This window comes from Pelophylax lessonae (genome assembly GCF_965119305.1).
Source record: "Pelophylax lessonae genome assembly, chromosome: 2".
In the NCBI taxonomy this organism is placed as follows: domain Eukaryota; kingdom Metazoa; phylum Chordata; class Amphibia; order Anura; family Ranidae; genus Pelophylax; species Pelophylax lessonae.
This window is the reverse complement of record NC_138769.1, coordinates 438,594,352-438,617,865: the sequence shown is the minus strand read 5'-3', so window position 1 is coordinate 438,617,865 and position 23,514 is coordinate 438,594,352. Positions and strand designations below refer to the sequence as shown.

Genomic DNA, 23,514 nt, shown 5'->3' with positions numbered 1-23,514 from the left:
CACGATGCACTGCACCGGCCCCGCCGTCACTTCCGGTGCATGCGCGTGATCCCTCCACAGCTTCTGGGCATGCCCAGAAGCTGTTTAGGAGGGAATGACGCGCGCGCCACCGGAACTGACGTCGGGGCCGGTGCAGGCGCATTGATTCCTGGGAGCGATGACGTTCAGCTCCCAGGAATCATTGCAAAGCCAGGAAGTGACGAATCGCCGTGGCCGCCGAGGGGAGGAAGAAGGAAGTAAGGTAAATATATTTTCTTCTATACGAGGTAAGTAAAAAAAAAAAATTGCGATTATCCATTTGTTTTTCAGGTGACCTGGAGCGAGAAGATGGAGGTAAGTATAAATTTAGGGTGGAACTCCACTTTAAGTTGTTCAAAAAGTAATTTTTGTAAATAAATTGATAATAATACGTTTCATCACAGGAGAGGACTCTAGTGAAATTCTAACTGATGAGGTTACCCATAGGCTTACTATGTGGCATCTGTTTTCGGCTGTCCCTCCTCTGCACTGAAACCGGTACTGGAAGCTGGTCATGTGGCTGGACCAGATCAGCTCCAGGAAAGGTAAGTATACACATCTTTTCTTTTACAGGGTAGATAGAATAATCTTAGAATGGAGTTGATTTAGCCTTAGTTAGAATTTGACTGATATTACACTTTAAGAGTTCAGGTAAGGCAGGAGTTTAGCTCCAACTTACATCTAAAAGTTCATGTATTGCAGTGTGAAGCGGGAGAGTTTCAGCAACAGAGACAGTGCTTAAAATCCAAAAATCAAGGCACTGGAGTCAAGGGGACCTGGGGCCCATTGACAAACTACAAGTTTGTTCATTTTAAAGTGACAATTCCATGCCCCCTGCAACAACTTTTAATCCACTGTAGTGCAATCAGGCACAACCTACAGAAGAATGGCTACTCTGCTCTGAATTTAGGAGCAATGCAGCATCATTGCCTCCCCATCACAGGAACCTGCATTAGGTTTACTAGCTTGATTGACAGGTATTTGTGGGACTGTAAGCGTAAGTATAAGTGTGTGAGCTGCGGTACATATCTTCTTTAATAGAAGGCCATAGTTACACTTTAACTTGAGTCAATTTCTCTTCAATAGACCCCCCCCCCCCAAAGAAAAAAAAATATTTTCGGGTGACGTCTACAAACCTGATTCCAAAAAAGTTGGGACACTGTACAAAACAGAAAACAGAATGCAATGATGTGGAGGTTTCATATTTCAATCTTTTGTAGCAAGGTTTCCAGGCCTGTGGCCTGATGTGGGTCTGCCATTAGAACCGGTACTCTCTCCAGCCCATGTGAGCTGCGGCCCTGGGTGTAATAACTGAAGCAGCGACAACTCTGGCATCTTAGTTTGTGGTTTTTATTTGATTTAACCACTTCAATACAGGGCACTTTCACCCCCTTCCTGCCCAGGCCAATTTTTAGCTTTTAGCGCTGTTGCATTTTGAATGACAATTGCGCGGTCATGCAACACTGTACCTACACCAAATTTATGTAATCCCCCCCCCCCAAATAGAGCTTTCTTTTGGTGGTATTTGATCACCGCAAGGTTTTTTCTTTTTTGCTAAACAAATAAAAAAAAAGACCGAAAAATTTGAAAATTTTTTTTTGTAAATAGATACGTTTTTTCCTGCACTGATGAGCACTGATGAGACTGCACTGACATGCACTGATGAGGAGGCACTGATGGGGTGGCACTGATGGGGTGGCACTGATAGGCGGCACTGATAGGCACTGATATGTGGCACTGATAGGTAGCACTGATATGCAGCATTGGTGGGCACTGATAGGCCGCACTGCTGGGCACTGATAGGCAGCATTGATGGGCACTGATATGTGGCACTGATAGCTGGCACTGATGGGCAATAATGGGCACTGATAGGCGGCACTGGTGGGCACTGATGGGCACTGATAGGCGGCACTGATTGGCACTGACGGATGGCACTGATGGGCACTAATAGGCACTGATAGGCGGCACTGGTGGGCAATAATAGGCACTGGTGGGCGGCACTGATAGATGGCAATGATGGGCACTGGTGGGCAGCACTGATTGGGAGGGCACTGGCGGGCAGCACTGATGGGGAGGGCAATGGGGGGCTCCCTGAGCCCCGATTGCCATCCCTGGTGGCAATAGTGGGCATCCCTGGGGTCATGGGTGGGCATCCCTCGGGTCATGGGTGGGCATCCCTTGTGGTTCTAGTGGCACCCCCCCCCCCAGGGTCTGCACTGGTAATCAATGATCTGATTACCAGTGCCGCTCCCCCCCCTGTCAGAGAAGCCGCCGATCGGCGCTCCTTTACTCGTGCCTGTCAGGCACGTACTGAGGAAAGCCGATCAATGCCTCTTCCTGTTTACTATGTGACCAGCCGTGATTGGACACGGCTGGTCACATGGTAAAGAGCCTACATCAGTAGGCTCTTTACCGAGATTGGAGATGCAGGCACTCAGTGTGACACCTCGCATCACCGATCCTGCCGCCATCATATGACGTCCGGTCAGGATAATGCAACCACATTCCCGCCATCATTCTGCTATAGGGCGGGCGGGATGGGGTTAAAGAGGATGGGAGAAGGGAATGAGTGGGATACTCCTTGCCACTCAAACTAATTACACATGGGACTTTGTTGCTGAAAATTGCCCGTTGGCGCTTCCTCAACGCCAGCCGGCGCCAGCCAACGCTCACTGACTCTGAGAACTCTCTGTGTAGCTGAAGAAGTGTCGAATCCCTGATTTATAGTCCTGTAGATCCAAGACTGAGCTGTAGAACTCCTGACACCGCTGTGCTGTGGAAGTCACTAAATACTGTCTCCCCGCTAGGTACAGCTTGAGGTAGTATCTTGTAGAACTTTGTGTAACTGTCGCTTCACTGACACTCTCTGTACAATTCAGGGCCCAGACTGCTGGTACCCCCTTTACAACTTCAGGGTCCTCTACCTAAGCACCCCCTTTACAGCTAGCTAACACTGGATCCCAGAACCTCTTCCAGAGTGGTCCCCTCTAACACCTCAGATGAGCCCCAGGGGTAATCCTCAGTACTCACGACCTGTGTAGGCTTTCCTGGGACTGGACCCCTCTCTCTCTCCGCAGGCTCTCGGTACACTGGATCCCCTCAGCTCAACTCAGCACTCTCTTCCTCAGACAGGAGGAGAGACAGCCGCACTCTCCTTCCTGGGACTCTGCTCCCGCCAAAGACAATCTGTCACGTACCGGTCCTCCCCCCAAACTTATACCCACTCCCAGAAGCCTTTCCAGCCTAATCTGCCTTCTGGGGTAGTTACAAGCTGGGATGTGTCCCCTGATTGGGCTTCCCACACTGCCCTATGAGAAGCATCTCACAGGAGCCAGTGGGGATACTTCTCCCCTCATCAGGCACATCTGGAAGCCCTGACACCCTATCCAACAGATCACAGCCCTGCTGTTAGGCAGACGAGGCCCACTATACATTTACCTAGCACCTACCTGTAGGGTGCTACTCTTTTTTTCAGAATACAACATAGATGACATATCAAATGTTTAAACTGAGAAAATGTATAATTTTAAGGGAAAAATAAGTTGATTTTAAATTTCATAGCATCAGCATATCTCAAAAAAGTTGGGACAAGGCCATGTTTACCACTGTGGGGCATCCCCTCTCCTTTTTATAACAGTCTGCAAACGTCTGGGGACTGAGGAGACAAGTTGCTCAAGTTTAGGAATAGGAATGTTGCCCCTATTATCTTATCTAATACAGGCTTCTAGTTATTCAACTGTCTTAGGTCTTCTTTGTCGCATCTTCCTCTTTATGATGTGCCAAATGTTTTCTATGGGTGAAAGATCTGGACTGCAAGCTGGCCATTTCAGTACCCGGATCCTTCTTCTATGCAGCCATGATGTTGTAAATGATGCAGTATGTGGTCTGGCATTGTCATGTTGTCAGGACTTCCCTGAAAGAGACGACGTCTGGATGGGAGCATGTTGTTCCAGAACTTGGATATACCTTTTAGCATTGATGGTGTCTTTCCAGATGTGTAAGCTGCTCATGCCACATGCACTCATGCAACCCCATACCATCAGAGATGCAGGCTTCTGAACTGAGCGCTGATAACAACTTGGGTTGTCCTTGTCCTCTTTAGTCCGGATGACATGGCGTCCCCGTTTTCCAAAAAGAACTTCAAATTTTGATTTGTCTGACCACAGAACAGTTTTCCACTTTGCCACAGTCCATTTTAAATGAGCCTTGGCCCAGAGAAAACGCCTGCGCTTCTGGATCATGTTTAGATATGGCTTCTTTTTTGGCCTATAGAGTTTTAGCTGGCAACGGTGAATGGCACAGTGGATTGTGTTCACCAACAATGTTTTTTGGTAATATTCCTGAGCCCATGTTGTGATTTCCATTAAAGAAGCATTCCTGTATGTGATGCAGTGCTTTCTAAGGGCCCGAAGATCACGGGCATCCAGTATGGTTTTCCCAGCCTTGACCCTTACGCACAGAGATTGTTACAGATTCTCTGAATCTTTGGATTATATTATGCACTGTAGATGATGATATTGCTCCACTATTTTTCGCCGCAGCATTGGGGGAATTGGTGATCCTCTGCCCATCTTGACTTCTGAGAGACACTGCCACTCTGAGAGGCTCTTTTTATACCCAACATTGACCTAATAAGTTGTAAATTGGTCCTCCAGCTGTTCTTTATATGTACATTTAACTTTTCCGGCCTCTTATTGCTACTTGTCCCAACTTTTTGGGAATGTGTAGCTCTCATGAAATCCAAAATGAGCCAATATTTGGCATGACATTTCAAAATGTCTCACTTTCAACATTTGATATGTTATCTATATTATATTGTGAATAAAATATAAGTTTATGAGATTTGTAAATTAGTCCATTCCTTTTTTACTCACAGTTTGTACAGTGTCCCAACTTTTTTGGAATTGGGTTTGTACTTTTTAAACATTATTTCAAAATCACATTGGCTCTCCCATATAAAAAAAATATTTACGATTTAGTACAAATGCAGTATATGTTACTGAAAAAATCAGACAAACCAATTTCAACTAAGACATTCAATAAACGCACCTGACATTGTATAACTTACTACGAAATGCAATGGCTTCATATTTTTAAACACACACACAAAGTTCTTTAACCAGTTCTGGACCGGAGTGATTTGCCCTTTTAAAGACCATGCCATTTTTTGCGAATTCAGCACTGCGTTACTTTAACGGAAAATTGCGCAGTCGTGCGGCGCTGTACCCAAATAAAATTGATGTCCTTTTTTCCCCACAAATACAGCTTTATTTTCGTGGTATTTGATCACCAGTGCAATTTTTATTTTTTTGCGCTATAGACAAATAAAATGGCGACAATTCTGAAAAAAAAAAACAATATTTTTTACATTCTGCTATATAACATTCCCCCCAAAAATATTTTAGGGCAATTTGTTTTCTGCTACATATTTTTGGTAAAAAAAATCACAATAAGCATATTTTGATTGATTTGTGCAAAAGTTATCGCGTCTACAAACTAGGGTAAAGGTTTATGTCATTTTTGTTTATTTATTTATTTTCTACTAGTAATTCCAGCGATCTGCGATTTTTAGCGGGACTGGGACATTGTAGCGGACAGATCGGACCCCTAACTGATATTTTTGACACTTTTGGGGGGACCAGTGACATAACTACAGTAATCAGTGCTAAAAATATGCACTGTTACTGTAATAATGACATTGGCAGGGAAGGGGTTAACACAGTGGGTGATCAAAGGGTTAAATGTAAGCCTAGGGGAGTGTTTCTAACTGTATGGGGGAGGGACTTGTGAAATGATCATAGAGACCTATGATCCTATATAGAAGGATCACAGGCACTCTGTGATCATTCCAGAGAGAACAACGGACAGCTGACCGTTCTTCCAGCATGCCCCCTTTCAATGCACAATGACAAGCGTGCCCCCTTCAATGCAGTGACCAGCGTGCCCCCTTTCAATGCACAGTGACCAGCGTGCCCCCTTCCAATGCACAGAGACCAGTGTGCCCCCTTCAAAACAGTGACCAGCATGCCCCCTTCAATGCAATGACGAGCGTGCCCCCTTCAATGCAGTGACCAGCATGCCCCCTTCCAAGGCACAGTGACCAGCGTGCCCCCTTTCAATGCACAGTGACCAGTGTGCCCCCTTCAAAACAGTGACCAGCGTGCCCCCTTCAATGCACAGTGACCAGCATGCCCCCTTTCAATGCAGTGACCAGCGTGCCCCCTTCAATGCAGAGACCAGCGTGCCTCCTTCAATGCAGAGACCATCGTGCATGCCCCCTTTCAATGCAGAGACCAGCGTGCGTGCCCCCTTTCAATGCAGAGACCAGCGTGCGTGCCCCCTTCAATGCAGAGACCATTGTGCGTGCCCCCTTTCAATGCAGAGACCATCGGTCATGCCCCCTTTCAATGCAGAGACCAGCGTGCGTGCCCCCTTCAATGCAGAGACCAGCGTGCGTGCCCCCTTCAAAGCAGAGACCAGCGTGCATGCCCCCTTCAATGCAGAGAACAGTGTGCATGCCCCCTTCAATGCAGAGACCTGTGTGTGTGCCCCCTTCAATGCAGAGACCAGCGTGCGTGCCCCCTTCAATGCAGAGACCAGCGTGCGTGCCCCCTTCAATGCAGAGACCAGCGTGCGTGCCCCCCTTCAATGCAGAGACCAGCGTGCGTGCCCCCTTCAATGCAGAGACCAGCGTGCGTGCCCCTTCAATGCAGTGTGGCCCCCCTGAGAACAGCGCACTTACCTGCAGCAGCAGCGGCGGCTTCTCCTCAGTCCCCCGGCGTCTCCTCGAGTCCTCCCGTCTCCTCCTCGGCCAATGGCATGGGGTTTGTCTTTCGGCCAATCAGGAAGCAGGTATTAGGCCCGCTTCCTGATTGGCAAGGAGGAGGATCCGTGTGACAATAACGAATTTTCATTCACTATTGCCACACAATGGGTGGGCTTGGGGCGCACTGCTCTGCACCCTGGGTCCACCCTTTGCTGAAGCCTAGGAACGGCCGCCACTGAAAATGAATAAATTAGCTAGCGATCCTCTGGCTGGATTAAAAGGTCCGCCGGGCCGTAGTTTGCCCATTCTTGTACTATGTGGTAGTATTATAGTAACACTGTATTACTCTGGTCACAGTGTGTTAAAAAATGTAATAATAAAATAAAAAAATGTAATAAAACATAAACCTTTTTTTTGCATACTGTCAACAGTGTCCCTGATTATCGCTGCACCCATTATATAAAAATGCTGTACTGCCCAGATGACAGTATGTGAAAAAAATTTTTTTTTTTTTTGTTATTTATTCATTTTCCAAAAAAAGTGACAATAAAATTACAGCTTCAAAAAACTCGCCATGCCTCATACTCAATACCTTGGACTGTCTACTTTACAAAAAGGGGTAATTTGGGGTATATTTGCACTGTCCTGGAGTTTTAGAGCCTCAGAAAAGAAGAAAGGCCATCAGTGCATCAGGATCGATTGATTTTCAGATATCTACCATAGTTTATGGACTCTATAACTTTCCTGCAGCCGAAAAAATATACACTGATTTGGGTTATGTTCACCAAAAAATGTAGCAGAATACATTTTGGCCTAAATTGATGAAGGAAGATTATTTATTTGCAAAAATTTTTAACAGAAACAAAGAAAAACACATTTTTTGTTCAACATTTTTGGTCTTTTTTCATTTATTTATCAAAAATTTTAAAAACCCAGTAGTGTTTAAAAATACCAAAGGAAATCTCTATTTGAGCGAAAAATTATAAAAATGTAATATCGGTACAGTGTTGCATGACCGGCGTAATTGTTTTTCAAAATGAGACAGCGCTGAAAGTTTAAAATTGGCCAGGGCAGGATGGGGGTGAAAGTGCCAGGTATTGAATTGGTTAAAGCATTTAATAAGTTATATGTCCTGGAAGGGGGGCTTACTTACATTATATGTGTACAGAATGCCTCCAGGTTGCCATATTGCATTATATTTTACAGAACATTACAGCACTGCAAATTGACAAGGAAATGTAACTTTTAATTCATTTCTTACATATAGTTATATAGCACCATCAATTTATGTATATATTGTACATTCACTCTGCCCTCAAGGAGCTTACAATCTAAGGTCCCTAACTCACATTTATACATAGACATATTAGGGCCAATTTAGAGAAGAGTCAATTAACCTATCAGCATGTCCTTGGAGGGCGGGAGGAATCCCATGCAGACACAGGGAGAACATGTAAACTCCAGGCAGGTAGTGCCATGGTTGGGATTCAAACCGATCACCCTAGTGCTAGGTGGAAGTGCTAATCACTATATATTATATATATATATATATATATATATATATATATATATATATATATATATATATATATATATATATATATATTTTTGTATTTTTTTTCTTTATTGTGCTATATATGTTTGTTTTTTTTCCATGAAAGTGGAGTTACCCTTTAATGGAACCCATTGTTCAGCTTGGGTAGCTGGTTTGAGTTTGACATGCTTGTAAATGTAAACCCTCTCATGATCAATTCTGTATACACTAATTCTGCCTACTGTCACATCATGTTTGACAAATATTAAAGCCCAGAGTGACATTTTATTCTTATTGACTGAATATTTTTTTTTTTTTTATCAAAGAAAAACTTTTTTTTTTTCATTGAGCATCTCGTTTTATCCTTGAATTGAGCTAAATCTAGTTAAACATCAATGTATATTAAAACTGAGCGCATTCAAGCATTAACCTATGGCAGAAGGATTCTTAACCTGCAAGGCATGAGTGAAAATCAATGCCCTCAATTACTAAAGACTATGTTCTGCGGAGAGCTCTGGTATTGTTAATCTATGACTCAGAACAATGAGATTTGGTGAGCATGTTATGGATATATAAAGGATTTAACAAGCCAACTTGACCTATGAAATTTAAAGAGACGCTTCTTTTTCTTTAGTTCTATTAGTTAAAGTGATTGTAAAGTCTCGTATTTTTCCCTAAAAAATAAGAAACATGTTATACTTGCCTGCTCGGTTGCAGTGGATTTTCCTCTTGTGAGGTCCCTCTTCTGTGCTCCTGGCCCCTCCCTCCTGCTCAGTGCCCCCACAGCAAGCAGCTTGCTATGGGGGCACCCAAGCCGAGTAACAGCTCACTGTGTCCATTCAGACGCAGAGCCCCAACCCGGCCCCACCCCCTCTCTGTCCTGATTGGCTAGCTGACTTTGATTTACAGCAGCAGCAGCCAATGGTGCCGCTGCTGTGTCTCAGTCAATCAGGAGGGAGAATCTCATCATGGACACCGCTGGACAGAAAGGGACCTCAGGTAAGTATTAGGGGGGCTGCTGCACACTGAAGAATTTTTATCTTAATGCATAGAATGCACTAAGATAAGAAACATTCTGACTTTACAACTCCTTTAAGGATTAACATACTTTTAGAACATTAAACCTGGCGCTACATCCTTTTCATAGTTATAGTAAAATCAAACTCTTACAAAAGAATAGCTAGGTTTATAAAGCACTGTCTCATAAGCAAATATTTTTCCTGTTAAATAAAATAGTTTTCCTCCTATTTTGTCCGTAGTGCCTGTGGTGTGCCCCCACAGTTTTATTGCAGTGTCAATGGTGGAATGTGCCAGCACTTTGTGCAGTGGTACTTCTGCTTGTAGTTTAACTGGGTAACATGCATGCAAAAGTGATGGCACAACACCTAAAATGTTGCATGAAAATGGATCTTTACTAAGTCAATGGGGGAGATTTACTAAAACTGGTGCACACAGAATCCGGTGCAGCTGTGTGTAGTAACCAATCAGTTTCTAACCTCAGCTTGTTCAATTAAGCTTTGACAAAAAGGCCCCTTTCACACACGCTGTCCGTTTGTCCGTTTTTCATCCATCCGTTGACGGATGAAAAACGGACATCAATGCATCTCTAAGTAAAAACAGATGACAACGGATGAAAGACGGATAACAACTGACGAAAAATGGATGACAACTGACGTTGTGTGAAAGGGGCCTAAAACCTAGAAGATGATTGGTCACTATGCACAGCTGCACCAGATTCTGTGCGCACCAGCTTTAGTTAATCTCCCCCAATGTTACAAATGATAGGTAAAGTGTGACATCTAATGGCACCACTGGGATTTCAGTTACTATACAAAATTTTATGTACTTTAATAAACAAGCCCATGTGTGTACCTGTACTAAATATTTACTGGCTGGCAGTAAAATTGCGCCTGACAATAGTGTGGGAAAATAATTATTGTAAGTATGTCCTTGGAGTACCAGTGTCAGATTTTCCATGGATCATTAGTGTACTTCAGATAATTCCATAATGCACGATGTGATGTGATGAAAAAGATAAGCATGACATCATGGTGTCCGGGTGTAAGGACCACTTCCATCTATTCTGTATTTTATATACTTATACCAGATGAAAAAGAATATGTCCTGGAGTCACCAGATAATAATCTCCTAGCTAATGTGTGCAATTCATGATGAGAGTAATAAATAGTAATCTAAAATCTTGTGTATGGCTAATGCAGTAAATAGCTAAAAATAGAAAAATTGCTATCACATCCCATATAGCGTAAACAAGATACTGGCTAGAATAATAATATGCTGTACTATATCTACAAATCTGAAGAACAAAGAAATGTAATTAAGAACATTACAATGTGATGATAAATCAATTGTCAGTTGGTTGCCACAGGCTTTATCCTGTTTCAGCACTGATTATCCTACTGTTCATCCACCGTATTGTTTTGAGCTGTTGCCGAAGCTTGACAACATAAAGGAGTTTATAATAAATTATCCTACGAGAGAGTGTTTGCATTGACTTGGGTTGAATCACTTTCGGCAAGTGTCACTGATTTAGTTTTGAGCATGATAATTACATGCCAGTATTTGAACTATTATGTTACAGTCAATCACTAGGTACTGTAGATTCAAAAGCAAAATCTGGTTACTGTTATGACAAACTTGATGTTGTAAAGCAGGACAGTAGAGGGCCCTACTAAGCTGTATGTGATATACCTTCACTTCAGCATTTCATTAGCTGTCAGTGGTGGGGGTGGGTCCATATGCAGCATGGGTACCATCGACTCCCAGTGATATTAAAATAATTAGGCATAGCGTTAAAATAATTTTGAGTGTCTTATTTAGATGACCTAATTTTATTATCAGTATATTTCAGAAAATTAGATAATATATAATTTTATCATAATTAGAAATTTAAATTGCTTACCATTATAATCTACCAAGATGTTTGAAGACCATGTTTTTTTCTTTAAATACAGGTACTGTATTGTGATTTGTTTTAAAATGAACCTGTACTCATTTTAAAAATGTCAAAAACAACTATTCCTCCTAAGAACAGACACTGCCAGATGGCTGCTGATATCTTTATTAACCATTAAGGTATCCTATGCACCTCTTGTATCTGAAATTCTTCATGGATAAGCTCCATCAACTTTTATTGCCTTGTCCAGTGAAAGCAACCTTGTTGGACGATGAGATGGTCTTAGTGATTTGTGAAAGTTGGCAGAGCTTAGTCATTAAATCAGGTCCCCTCTAATGAAATTAAACCTAAACAGAGGAGAGTACACAAGAGGCTTTTCTGCCTAATAACAGGAATAGCAGGTATTTTATGTGGTCTGTACATTGGCATATTTTTGCTTTAAAAAGTCAAAATGAGGTACGGGTGTACTTTAAATATGAAATTGTAAATACTGAATACACAGTTGGTAGTCACAGCTAGTTTTCATAGGACAACTACCTTCTATTACTGTCTTGTAAGAGAGTTTTCTTTTGCACCATGTGGTTCTTGAGTTTCAAAAGAGATAATGGTATTACTGTGGTACAGCCTTGTAAGTCAAGACCTGTTAGCATATGTATGAAAAGGAATTGGGAATCATTCTGAATGCTTTTGTAAAGGCTTTTTTTTTTTTAATTAAAATACCAAAAAAAGTTATACTAACCTGCTCTGTTCAATGGTTTTATATAGAAAAGCCCCGAACCTCCTCGTCTAGGGGCTCCCGCTGGTGATATTGGCTCCTTTTTTTTTTGGTGTCAAGCGTTGGTGCAATTTTGCTTCCGTGCGGGCGGGTGTGTGTGTACATTGACGTGCACAGCGTGGCTCAACCCTGGTTACCTGCTCTCTGCTCACAACATTTAACTGACAGCATTGGGAGCCAAGCTTGTGAGTTCACAAAGAGAAAAGAGGAGACCAGCAGATGGGTGCAAAGTTTAATCAATACAGGACTACAAGTAGCAAAACTTTTACCTTAATGCAGGGAATGCATTAATGTAAACATATTTTACCATTAGAACCATTTTAAGAATTATGAAGAATTGTTTTTGTGAGCTGCTGTTATTTTATTTAGCTTTCCTTGTTCTAAAATAATAAATAGGCTTCAATAAATTGCAAATGTAAATTCAATGTCTGAATGTTACAAATTCTATAACTAAAAAAAGATAACATAGATATTTGAAATTATGTAAGGGCTTAAAAAACCAGACCTCTCAGCCAAAGTTGCCAGATCTATCACCCTCTTTCATGGAGTTACACTTGATTCTCCATTATATAAAGTTGATTAGAAATTATAATATGGAGCATGAGACATTTTGTACTTGCTATAACAAATGACTAAATACTGGCTGTAGATGTATAGAATTAAACTACTATAAAATAAAACTTTCAGTGATTTAACCAAGTGAAAGCTACCAAGAACTGAAATATCCTTTCTGAGAGGACTGATCCTGTAATGTTTAATACAAAGAAGTATACATTATTCATAAACATGTTACTTGATGGTGTAACTTTTTCCCAGTGTGACAAGCTATCTTTATTTCTAATGAAGCTGTCTTTAACATAATATTCTCTTTCTTTGCCAGAATATTTCTCAGTTGCCATGTGGAAGAGCACTGTATACCTATGAAGGAAAGGAACCTGGGGATCTCAAGTTCAACAAGGGTGACATCATTATTCTGAGACGGAAGGTAGATGAGAACTGGTATCATGGAGAGTTAAATGGAAACCGTGGATTCTTCCCTGCTAGCTACATCCAGTGCATCAAACCACTTACTCAGCCTCCTCCACAAGGCAAAGCACTTTATGACTTTGAAATCAAGGATAAAGATCAAGATAAAGATTGTTTAACATTCACCAAGGTATGGAATATTAGTTTTGTAGGTATTTGACAAGTATATTATAATTTATAATTTACTGACTTCAACATACAAGTTCTATACATAGTGCCAAGATTTATAAAGTTATTTGTGCCAGATTAACTTCAAGCCATGCAAAAAATGAACATCTTGATTAATATTACTTTAGATCAGGTTAAACAGCACTGACTATATGCAGGCATCCATGGTGCTTACTGTTTTTTTATTTATTTATTTATTTTTTTATTAAGTTCAAAATCCTCTTGTGTATGGCAGGAAAGCCTTCCCATCTCATGTGGAACACATTATTGGTGTCTGTGCTGTCATTGGTTGGGGGAAGTAGGAACCAGGGTATAGCTTTGTAGAGAAGTCAAGACCTCATTTACGGTTTGCTTTGACTATAAAGGGCTCTCTGGGGATTATTTGAAGGTTAAAGAAGTACTACCAGTCACCTTGATGTGGCTGTAGAAAAGAGCTTGTATACATTTTTTTTTTTAATCAAAAGAAAGGTTTATTGAGAAAACGCACATAAGTACATGTTATGGTGCACACAGTCAGTATAATGTTGCAATGCATACAAAGAAATACAGATCTCAGCCGGTTGTTAATAACACGACATTAGGCTAGAGTCTACCCTTATAGTCAGGACTCTACGGCATAGTCAACATAGCAAAAGAGTAAAAACAACATAGCAAAAAAGGCAAAAAGAAAACAACAGAGCGAGCCTGGTTCCCCCTCAGCTAGTGAGGCGTCCCCTCTGACAACCCTGGTGGTTTAAAGTAGCAAACGGTCCAGGACCAATTCCGTTGGGGCCATACCTGGAGAACTCAGCCACACCCCCCAAAATTTAAAAAACTTAGCGGTAGACCCCCTATGCTGGTATATAGATTTCTCCATGCGGAGAGTGGTGCCCAATTGTTCTAACCATATCTTATAAGTTGGAGGGTCCCGAGCCACCCAATGTCGAAGAATGAGTAGATGAGCCTGAAACAAGGCCCGCCCCGCTGCTTCACGTAGATATTTATCCGGCACTATGTGCTCTAGTATACCTAAAAGGCACTGTCTGGGATCTTGAGGAACCCCGAGTCCCAGGACCCTATTAATAGTAGAAAGCACCCCAGAACAATACCGGTGCAGCTTCGGGCATCTCCACAGTAAGTGCACCAGATTCCCCACCTCCCTCTCACATCTACTGCACAAATCATTCGAACGAATACCCATGGAGTAAAGTCTAAGTGGTGTGTGGTGTACTCTAAGGAGAATGTAGAGTTGAGACACCTGGTGAGACACATTAAGAGAGCACAGACGGACTGACTCCAAGGCCTCCTTCCACTGCTCATTAGGAATCTCCCCCACATCTGTGCACTATCGTTCACAAGCCCTGCTGGGGTATATTTCCAGATAAGCTCCCAACAAGGAAGTGTAACAACTGGAGATGAAGCCCTTGGTGGAGGTAAAGTGTTGCATCAGGTAGAATACAGGAGGGGGAGACAACTGTAAATGTCACAGGGAGGTTTGAGCCTGCACAGCATGTTGTAGCTGCATGTAATAAAATAGCATGTTCCCAGGAATGGAGAACCTAGTTTGCAACTGGGTGAAGGGCATCAAGGACCCATTAACCAAATATGCTTAAGATGGGTCACCCCATAAGAATGCCATCTACCAGCCTGGTCTAACTTACACAGTTAGCCTTATCCCACACTTTTTGAAGGAGCCTATAGGTAGGGTACAGTTTGTTGGATTTGGAGAAAAGTTGTGCCTCCAGGCCCTCCGGCACCCCACAGGCACTGGTAAAGTGTCGCATGACCGCTAGGGCGGATCCACCCTGCGTCCTAGACATAGCACCCACCAGATGCTGCAGCTGGGAGGCCAGGTAGTATATCCATGGGTTAGGGAAAGAGAGACTCCCCTCATCCCGGGGTTTCTGTAATTGTTCTATTCTGATCCTGGCTGCCTGTCCCTTCCAAATAAGAGACCGGAATAGTGTGTTCACCACACGGAATATTTTCAGCATGATTACAACCGGGGAATTATGAAAAAAATACAGCAGCTGTTACATGAGGATCATCTTTATAAGATTCACCCTACCTGCCACAGACAACCATAGTTTGTTCCAGATTTTGATCTTGTCCCGAAATTTCACCAGAAGTGGGGTTAAGTTTAGGTGACAATATTGCAACGGGTCCGCCGAGACCACCACTCCCAAGTATTTGAATGAGGACACCACTGGGACTGGACAGAGTGACCCCAGAAAGGGGTCCACATTCCTATCCAGCGGGAGGAAGGCCAATTTGGACCAGTTAATGGTAAGGCCAGAAAAGCACCCAAAGTTAGTAATAGTGGCCATAACTGCTTGCAAAGAATTCCCCGTGTCACCCAGCATCAAGAGCATGTCATCCGCATACAGCAGAATCTTCTCCTGGAGGGGACCAAATTGAAAGCCAACTATGGAGTCTTGAGCCCTAATACTAGCTGCGAGCGTCTCTATGGCTAGGGCAAACAGTAGTGGGGATAGTGGGCACCCCTGTCTCGATCCCCTACCTAAGTGAAAGGTATGGGAAATCTTGCCACCCTCCTGTATGAAAGCTGGAGAAGATGGTAAAGCAGTCACACCCAGGACATGAAATTGGTCCAAACCCAAACTTAGCCATCACCACCCACAAGTAGTCCCACTCCGCACTATCATAAGCCTTGTTGCGTCCAACGACAACAAGGCCTGATCCCCCCCATTGTCAGCCGGAGTTTGCATAGCAATAAATAGCCGGCGGAGGTTGATGGCAGTGGACCTATTAGGCATGAAGCCCGCCTGGTCCTCATGAATAATATGCGTAATGCTTTTATTCAGCCTCCTCGCTAAAACTTTCGCCAGGATTTTCACGTCCGTCTGGCGCAGGGAGATAGGCCTATATGACCCAGGATCCATCATCCAATAAATAATAGCAACATCACAGTATTTAAAGACCTTGTTCTGAAAGATCTTGATGAAGCTAAATTTCACCATCATTCCCAGAAAGATCTAACGACAGGAGTTAAGTCACTTTGTGAACGAAAAGACTTAATTATCCGCCCAGCCGATAAGGGAGGCGGAGTTGTGCTGCTCAAAAAAGAGGATTATATAGAGGAGATGGATCGCCTGTTGTCTGATGGCGACACGTATCGGATACTTCCGAATGATCCAACCTATCTATACAAGAGAAAACTTGAACGTTTGATCTTGAGAGGTCACCAAGAGGGCATTCTCAATGATAAAGAGAAAGAACATCTAGTTCCTTTAGCCCCGAGAATCCCACTTATTTATTATTTACCGAAGGTCCACAAAAGTTTAATTAAACCAATAATAAGTGGTATAGATTCAGTTACCTCACGGATAGGGAAATACGTGGACCATTTCCTCCAACCTCTGGTGCAACAAACTCCTGCGTACCTCAAAGACACATCCCAGTGCATCCAGGAACTCACCAACCTGGAGGTAGAAGGTGAGCTATTGATGGTTACAGCGGATGTCTCGTCCCTGTATACCATCATACCTCACCAGATGGGATATGAGGCCGTCAGTACCTTTCTTGAGAGCAAAAAAGATCTCCCACTCAAACAAAAAGTGTTCATTCTTGAATTATTACAATTCGGAATGGAACACAATTACTTTTACTACGGTGGGAATTTCTACTTGCAACAGACTGGTGTGGCAATGGGAGCTAAATTTGCTCCCAGCCTTGCCAATCTGTTCATGGCGCTTTGGGAGGACCGTAACATCTATGTTAATAGAGAACCCAATATCTTCCTGTGGAGAAGATACATAGACGATGTCTTGTTGCTGTGGAAAGGTGACATCTCTTCTCTCCAACTATTTATGGACCGACTGAACTGTAATGATTGGGGTATTCGCCTCACTTATCAGTTCAGTGAAGTATCCATTAATTTCCTAGACCTTATCATATACAGGATAGGATGTAAATTTGGTACGAAGACCTTTTTTAAACCCACGGACAAGAATGGGTTCATCCCCCTTGATAGCTGCCACCACCCTAATTGGCTAACATCAGTCCCCACCAGCCAGTTCAGGAGGATACGTCGTAATTGCACTGACTCCCATGACTTTGAGGTACAAAGTAAAATACTGAAAGATAGATTTGTGGAAAAAGGGTTCAAAGAGGAGACTCTGGAGCAAAATATCCTTCTAGTTAAAGACCTACCACAAAGGGAGTTAGTGGTACCCAAACCTAAAGGTGTTTTTTCTAATTTTGAATATGCCTTTATCACCTCGTTTTCTACTGGTTATAGGTGGGTCAATCATACCTTCCGGAAGTATTGGCATATACTCAGAGGAGACAAAATATTAGGACCAACACTTCCTGAAAGGCCTCCTATCATTTATAGGAGGACCAGGAATTTGAAGGATATTATTGCCCCCCACTCCAGTTGAAAAACCTGTTATCCCCAGAATGTTTTCCAACATGAAAGGCTTTTATCCTTGTAAGAAATGCCGCGTATGTAAAGAGTTGAATACACAGAGGACTCAAACCTTCAACTCTACAGTAACCAAGAAAAAATATGATATCCAAAACTTTGTTACCTGCCACAACAAAGGGGCTGTATATCTCCTAACGTGTGGATGTGGTTTACAGTATGTGGGGAGAACGATCAGGACCCCAAGTATCAGAATAGGTGAGCATCTCACCAACATACAAACAGGTTTCCCTGGACATAGTCTCTCTTCTCATCACGACAAGTGTCATCATAGAAGCTACTCAAAATTGAAAGCTGTCGTAATTGAGGGCTACTCCCCTCATTGGAGGGGGAGTGACATGAAGAGAACTATTTCCAGGAGAGAAACGTTTTGGATTCACGAACTAAAATGTTATCAGCCCTGGGGTATGAATGTGGAATGGGACATTAATGCCCATATCAATAACCATTAGTCACACACCCACATAGGATAACAACACTTTCCCAAGTTCCGTTCTTTCTTGCTGAACCCTTTTCTCTTTCCTCTTCTCTCCTTTATAGGTACTTTGGAAATTTTAAAAATGTGCCACTTACGTTTTTACATGTTTTTAATTATCACCAGTGTTATGTATGCCATATACACACTAGGTGGTGGATGGAGATTTTCGGTGGCATACATCCAAATTGATTGCACAATATTTATTATTTTTAACATGGTTTTTATGCATCATATTCATTAATAAATATTTTTAATATTTCAATTTTAAGATAATTACCACCAAACAATTTTTATTTTTTGGTATGTGTTGTGGTATTTTTCAGAGGAATTTTAATTCTTTTTAATTCTTTTTAACCAATTTTTATGTTATTCATATAATAAAAATTAAGTTCTTTTATTCAGCAAACGTCCTTAAAAAAGTGAATTATTTTTGCCTTTTAATCTTTTTCAAAAGAGTTCCTTTTTAGGACGATCCAATTAGGTGACATTGCTTGCCTCCACATATGACCAGACACTATGTGCACCGGTAAAGCAAATAGGACATTTTTCTCCGGTGTCATGGATGACAAGGTTTGTTGACATCCGCTGCTATTGGCCGGAGAAGTTACACCGGAAGTACCTTACATGACTTCCGGGTCTTCTCTCCAACACACTACGATTGGTTGGCATTTGAACCGGAAGTCCGTCACAACACTTCCGGGTCCCCGCCACGGCCGCACCAGAAGTCTCCACCAGCCACACTATTTTTACGAGAGATGCTAGCAGCACGGCCACAGCTCCAGTCCCAGAAGCTGACTCTTCAGTGGAAACGCGTCGGGGGAGCTAGCCGTGCTGCTACCGGTCCCGGACTGTACTGCAGACGTCCGCGACCATACCCTCATATGCTGTTTATTCATCTGGAAATTGTAAGTGTTACTCTCTATACATTGGTTCAATAAATTGGAGGTAATGCACTATAGTCCCCTCTTCTTCTTTGGGCATGTTCTTTCTGGCGGTATCCCCCTGTTTGGAAGCCTGTAGATCCCCATAATTTGGAAGCGGTTGGTCGTTCTATTCCACCTGAGAATTTTACCATCAAGCTGACCATATTGGATTCCAGGATTAACACATTATATGATTGCATCTCTTCACATTTTGGTAAGAGTCCCTTCCTATCACTGGGTGTATCACGTGTATTTTAGAGCACACTTTGGATCACTATCTGGGAAGAGGCTACACCCACCTCCCATCACTTCCTAACCTCACTATATTCCTTGGATTCTAAAGAGTTGTGTACAGTCTCACTTCACCATTTGAATATATAGACTTTATTTTAGCTGGATGTCCAGCAGACACTTTTTGTGAACAGTTTTGTTCTCCATGTTTTAGCGCACTTTTGTAACTTATGTTCCATATGTTACAACCTTCTTAGACGTTTTCTATTGTATGCAATTTAGGGACCAAACGCTACACTGTGCACACAGAATTGGGGATAACTTGCTGTCCTTTCAGAAAAGTGAGAAGATGGTACTTCCAGAAGTAAGCTCTCAGTGCTGGACAGCTTATGAAAAATGATAAATCACCCCAGGGTGTCAAGATTGGCCCAACTGGCTATGCCTTGTTAATTTTATTGGACTGCTATCATGGTCAATATATTCTGAAATGTATATTGATAATGTAATCATAGTAATTTGTATATGAATTCAGTTGTTTTATTTTACATCCCTTTATCTATGTATATTTTTCTAGACATTTCTGTTCAGACGAATATATGAAACAAAAGTGACAGTGACGAAAGTGCTTGCTGTTCATGTACATGGTTTAATTATTTTTTAAAAATAAAATGTGTGCTACAGCTGGCTAAGTCTGGCACCTTCACTTTGGCTGGGAAACTTGGTCTATATGTTAAAGGGGAAAAACTATTTATGAATGTAGCGCTACCCCTGCAGGAGCTGCTTAGTAATTTTGGTTCTCTGTTCTGCACCTCCATTCCAAGAACAACTTCAGCCCTTCTGACACACCTGGTTGGATGAACGTTTTTGCAAGCACTTTTGAGTACATGAGTATAGATACCTTTGACTCAAATGTGATTTATCACCAGGAAATGGACACAAAACCATTTAGTGGTAAATTAACTCAATGTATTGTTACTGGATAGAACCAATGGTGGTTTGAGCAAAAATGAACACACAGAAGGTAGGTTCAGATACAGTCCGCTAGACAGTATAATCACTATGCCAAGGTAACTTAGAATAGAGTTCTTAGCCACTAGACTGGGATTAACTCAGTAAAGTCAGCAAAAAAAGTGCATGCAAGCATTAACTGCTATGTGAATAATAATTCGATAACTAGCATTGGGGCCCAGTTGTACCATTGGTGCATGTGAGAATGGTCCCAGTCAAACCTGCAGGCAGCAGTAAGGTTACCAGTTAGCTGTATGGTCAGTTCCTAAACGGCTCAATCTCTCTAGCAGCACATAGGAAATCCCCATAGCAGCTCACCATTCCCAGTGACATTGCAGCTCACCATCTGGTCACATACAGCGATTAGTCCACTCTCTGCTCTGCACCCAGGTGACTGACTGTTGCCACACCTGGACTCAGCACTCCGGATCCTGCTAAGGCCACCATCATGCAGCAGTGATAATGCACACTGGACAGCTATGTTCATTCTCTGGGCTCCCTCATGACAAGATGAAACTGTGTCCTGTACAGCCTATGAAAGTACAGCTCTTTGCCCTCCTCTTGGCTACAGTTCCCAAAGTGCAGTGCCTCCTGACTCTGTGTATTGAAATCTTCCTGCTCAGCAGCTCCCGCCTCCTGCTGATATAGCTGTTAAACATTTCAGCACTGCAGGGCAACAGCTACAAAGAGCAGCTGCAGTCACTGGGGTTGATTTACTAAAGGCAAATAGACTGTGCAGTTGCACTCTGCAAGTGCAGTTGCTCCAGAGCTGAATAAATGAGGTAAAGGTTCATTTTGCAAAGAATACCAATCACATGCAAGGAAAATTAAAAAAACAGTATTTTTGCTTGCACGTGATTGGGTGATGGAAGTCAGCAGAGCTTCTGCTCATTTATTAGGCTCTGGAGCAACTGCCCTTGCAGAATGCAACTGCATTTTGCAAATTGCACAGTATATTTGACTTTAGTAAATTAACCCCAGTGTTTCTTTCACTCTCTGTACTTAAAAAAATAAATGTATAGACTAAATACTGTAATTACACGTAATAATTGCAAATGTTTAAGCTGCAATGATTTTCATTACCTGTGTCCTTTAGGCATTAAAGTGGTTAGAGAGCCTAAACACTTTTTACCTTAAGGGGAAAATGTTTAGGTAGTAGTATTTCCCCTCACACCCCCCCCCTCCCGTACTTACCTGAGCCCTTATTTGACCCAGCACTGTGAACATCTGCAGCAGCTTTCTCCCATCACCTCCTGGTCTCACAGGGCTCCCGCAGCTGTCAATCAAAGCCAGTGATGAGGGGGGAGGACCGAGCCTCACTGTCTGTGTCTATAGTGAACCTGCATGAGTTCCCCAATAGGAAAAGGCTTCCTATGGGGCACTCGCCAGAGAAGAGGTGCCAGAAGCACTGGTGGAGGACCCCAGAAGACAAGGTCTGGGGGCCACTCTGTGCACTTCCATTGATCTTTTTTTTTTGTATTTACAATCACTTTTAGTGCAGATGTATTAATGTGTGCTTACACTTTGTATTGTATTCATTTTTACTTTTGGATAGAGTAAGGAGGGGGGGTGGAATATTTTGTTACCTTCTGTTTTCCCTTAGGGAATTCCACTTTAATTCATAGAGAATTAGGCTGTCTATTGTGACAATTTTTGCTGGTGTTGTTGACCAATGAAAAGTTAGAACTTTTAATTTAGCTTAAAGAAAGTTTACAGCGTTTAGCAGAACTGAAAAGGAATGTGCGTAGGATAGATGTCTCTTTGAATCATACTTTCAATAGATATAGCCAATTGACACCCTGCATGGAAGATGTATAAGGCTAGGAGCAGACTAACAATTTGTTGAAAATACCAGGAGGAGATTGAGAAACATAAAGGCGAGCAGAGCAAAAGCAAAAAAAAAAAAAAAAGCAGAGGAAAGCATTGTACATTGCAGAGCAAAGACAAGGTGAGATCAGACGCTTTGGTGACAAATCTCATCTTGGAAGGTCAGTCTCAGTACAATGAACAGGCCAGAAGTTTAATTGGGGAAAACTTTCAAAAGCTGAGCTGCTGATCAGGTAGATCTGAAAGACAAGCCAGAGAACAGATAGAATTAAATAAAATGACTAGTATGAGACTGTAAAAAAAAAGAAAAGAATTTTGAGAAAAAAAAAACATCAATTGAAGGCATTTCTGTAGCAAAAGCATAAATACTGAGAACCAAGACTAAAGGTTATAAGTAAATAAGATTATAGTTAGCTTGTCCTTCAAATAATTGCATCTGTTTGTGCAATGGTTTATTTTATGTGCTCTAATGAAAAAAGTTACTATAAAAGATAGGGTTCATTTAGGCAGAGTGTCTGTCTGGTAACACTGTCTGGTAAAATCTTGCCTAGCCTAGAATATGCCAGATGTATCTATGTATACAAAAATACTAAGGTTGTATACGTCCCCATATTTATGCTATAACACATGGCAGACCAATATAAATGACTAGAAACGCTATTGCAGGTTACAGTTCTCAAAGGCCACATACCGACCAAGATTTTTATAGACACACAATTAATTGCGTAAATTGACAGCGCTATATAAGTACCTGAAATAAATAAATAAAATAAATAAATAATTAGTTTAGTTGAAAACTGATTAATCTCTGTTAACTCTAGAAATCCTAAAACCTTGGAAAGATTGTGGCCCTTTAGGACAGGAGTTACCGTAGCTCTGCTGCTAAATACTGTAAAAAGTTCCAGGAATGAATAAATACATTTTAATTTATTTCCTATTCATTATTGTTTACCTAAATGTAGCTATGATCATATATGTAAGTTTTTGTATGCTGTGGCATTCTTGAAGGTTTCATCTCTCACGTTTTTTTTTTTTAAATGGATCACTTGGGGACTGTTTGAACTCCCACTTTTATGATCTATATCATTTATATATAATTTGTATACATTTTTATATTCATACTTCATCTTTATATTGATATTTCATCCCCCCTGTTCTTGGTCACTTCAGGAAGCTGAGTATTTACACAGGGTTCGTCCTGTTGTTTCCATGCTTATTATTGTGAGAAGGTTTTTTAATAAAATTTATAGTTTTTCCACTTTTTTGTCTGTTTGGCAGTTAAGGGCTATGCCAGGTATTGATATCGCGATTTTACTCTTTTCTTGTAAGTTCCGCCCTGTGGGTGTATTATCCTAAATGGGATGGGACTTACATTGGATTTCCTGCTGTTTGTTTTCATTCCGCTCTGTCCAATTAACGG

The 23,514-nt window shown here is 41.9% G+C and overlaps 1 protein-coding gene across 1 annotated transcript in view; it reads left to right on the top strand.

Annotated features, from left to right (window-relative positions):
- Window positions 1-23,514, top strand: part of SH3RF3 (SH3 domain containing ring finger 3) — a 673,946-nt gene that overhangs the window by 327,643 nt on the left and 322,789 nt on the right. Inside the window, 1 exon segment of the mRNA XM_082246695.1 lies at window positions 12,888-13,163. Coding sequence (XP_082102821.1) covers window positions 12,888-13,163 — 276 coding nt within the window.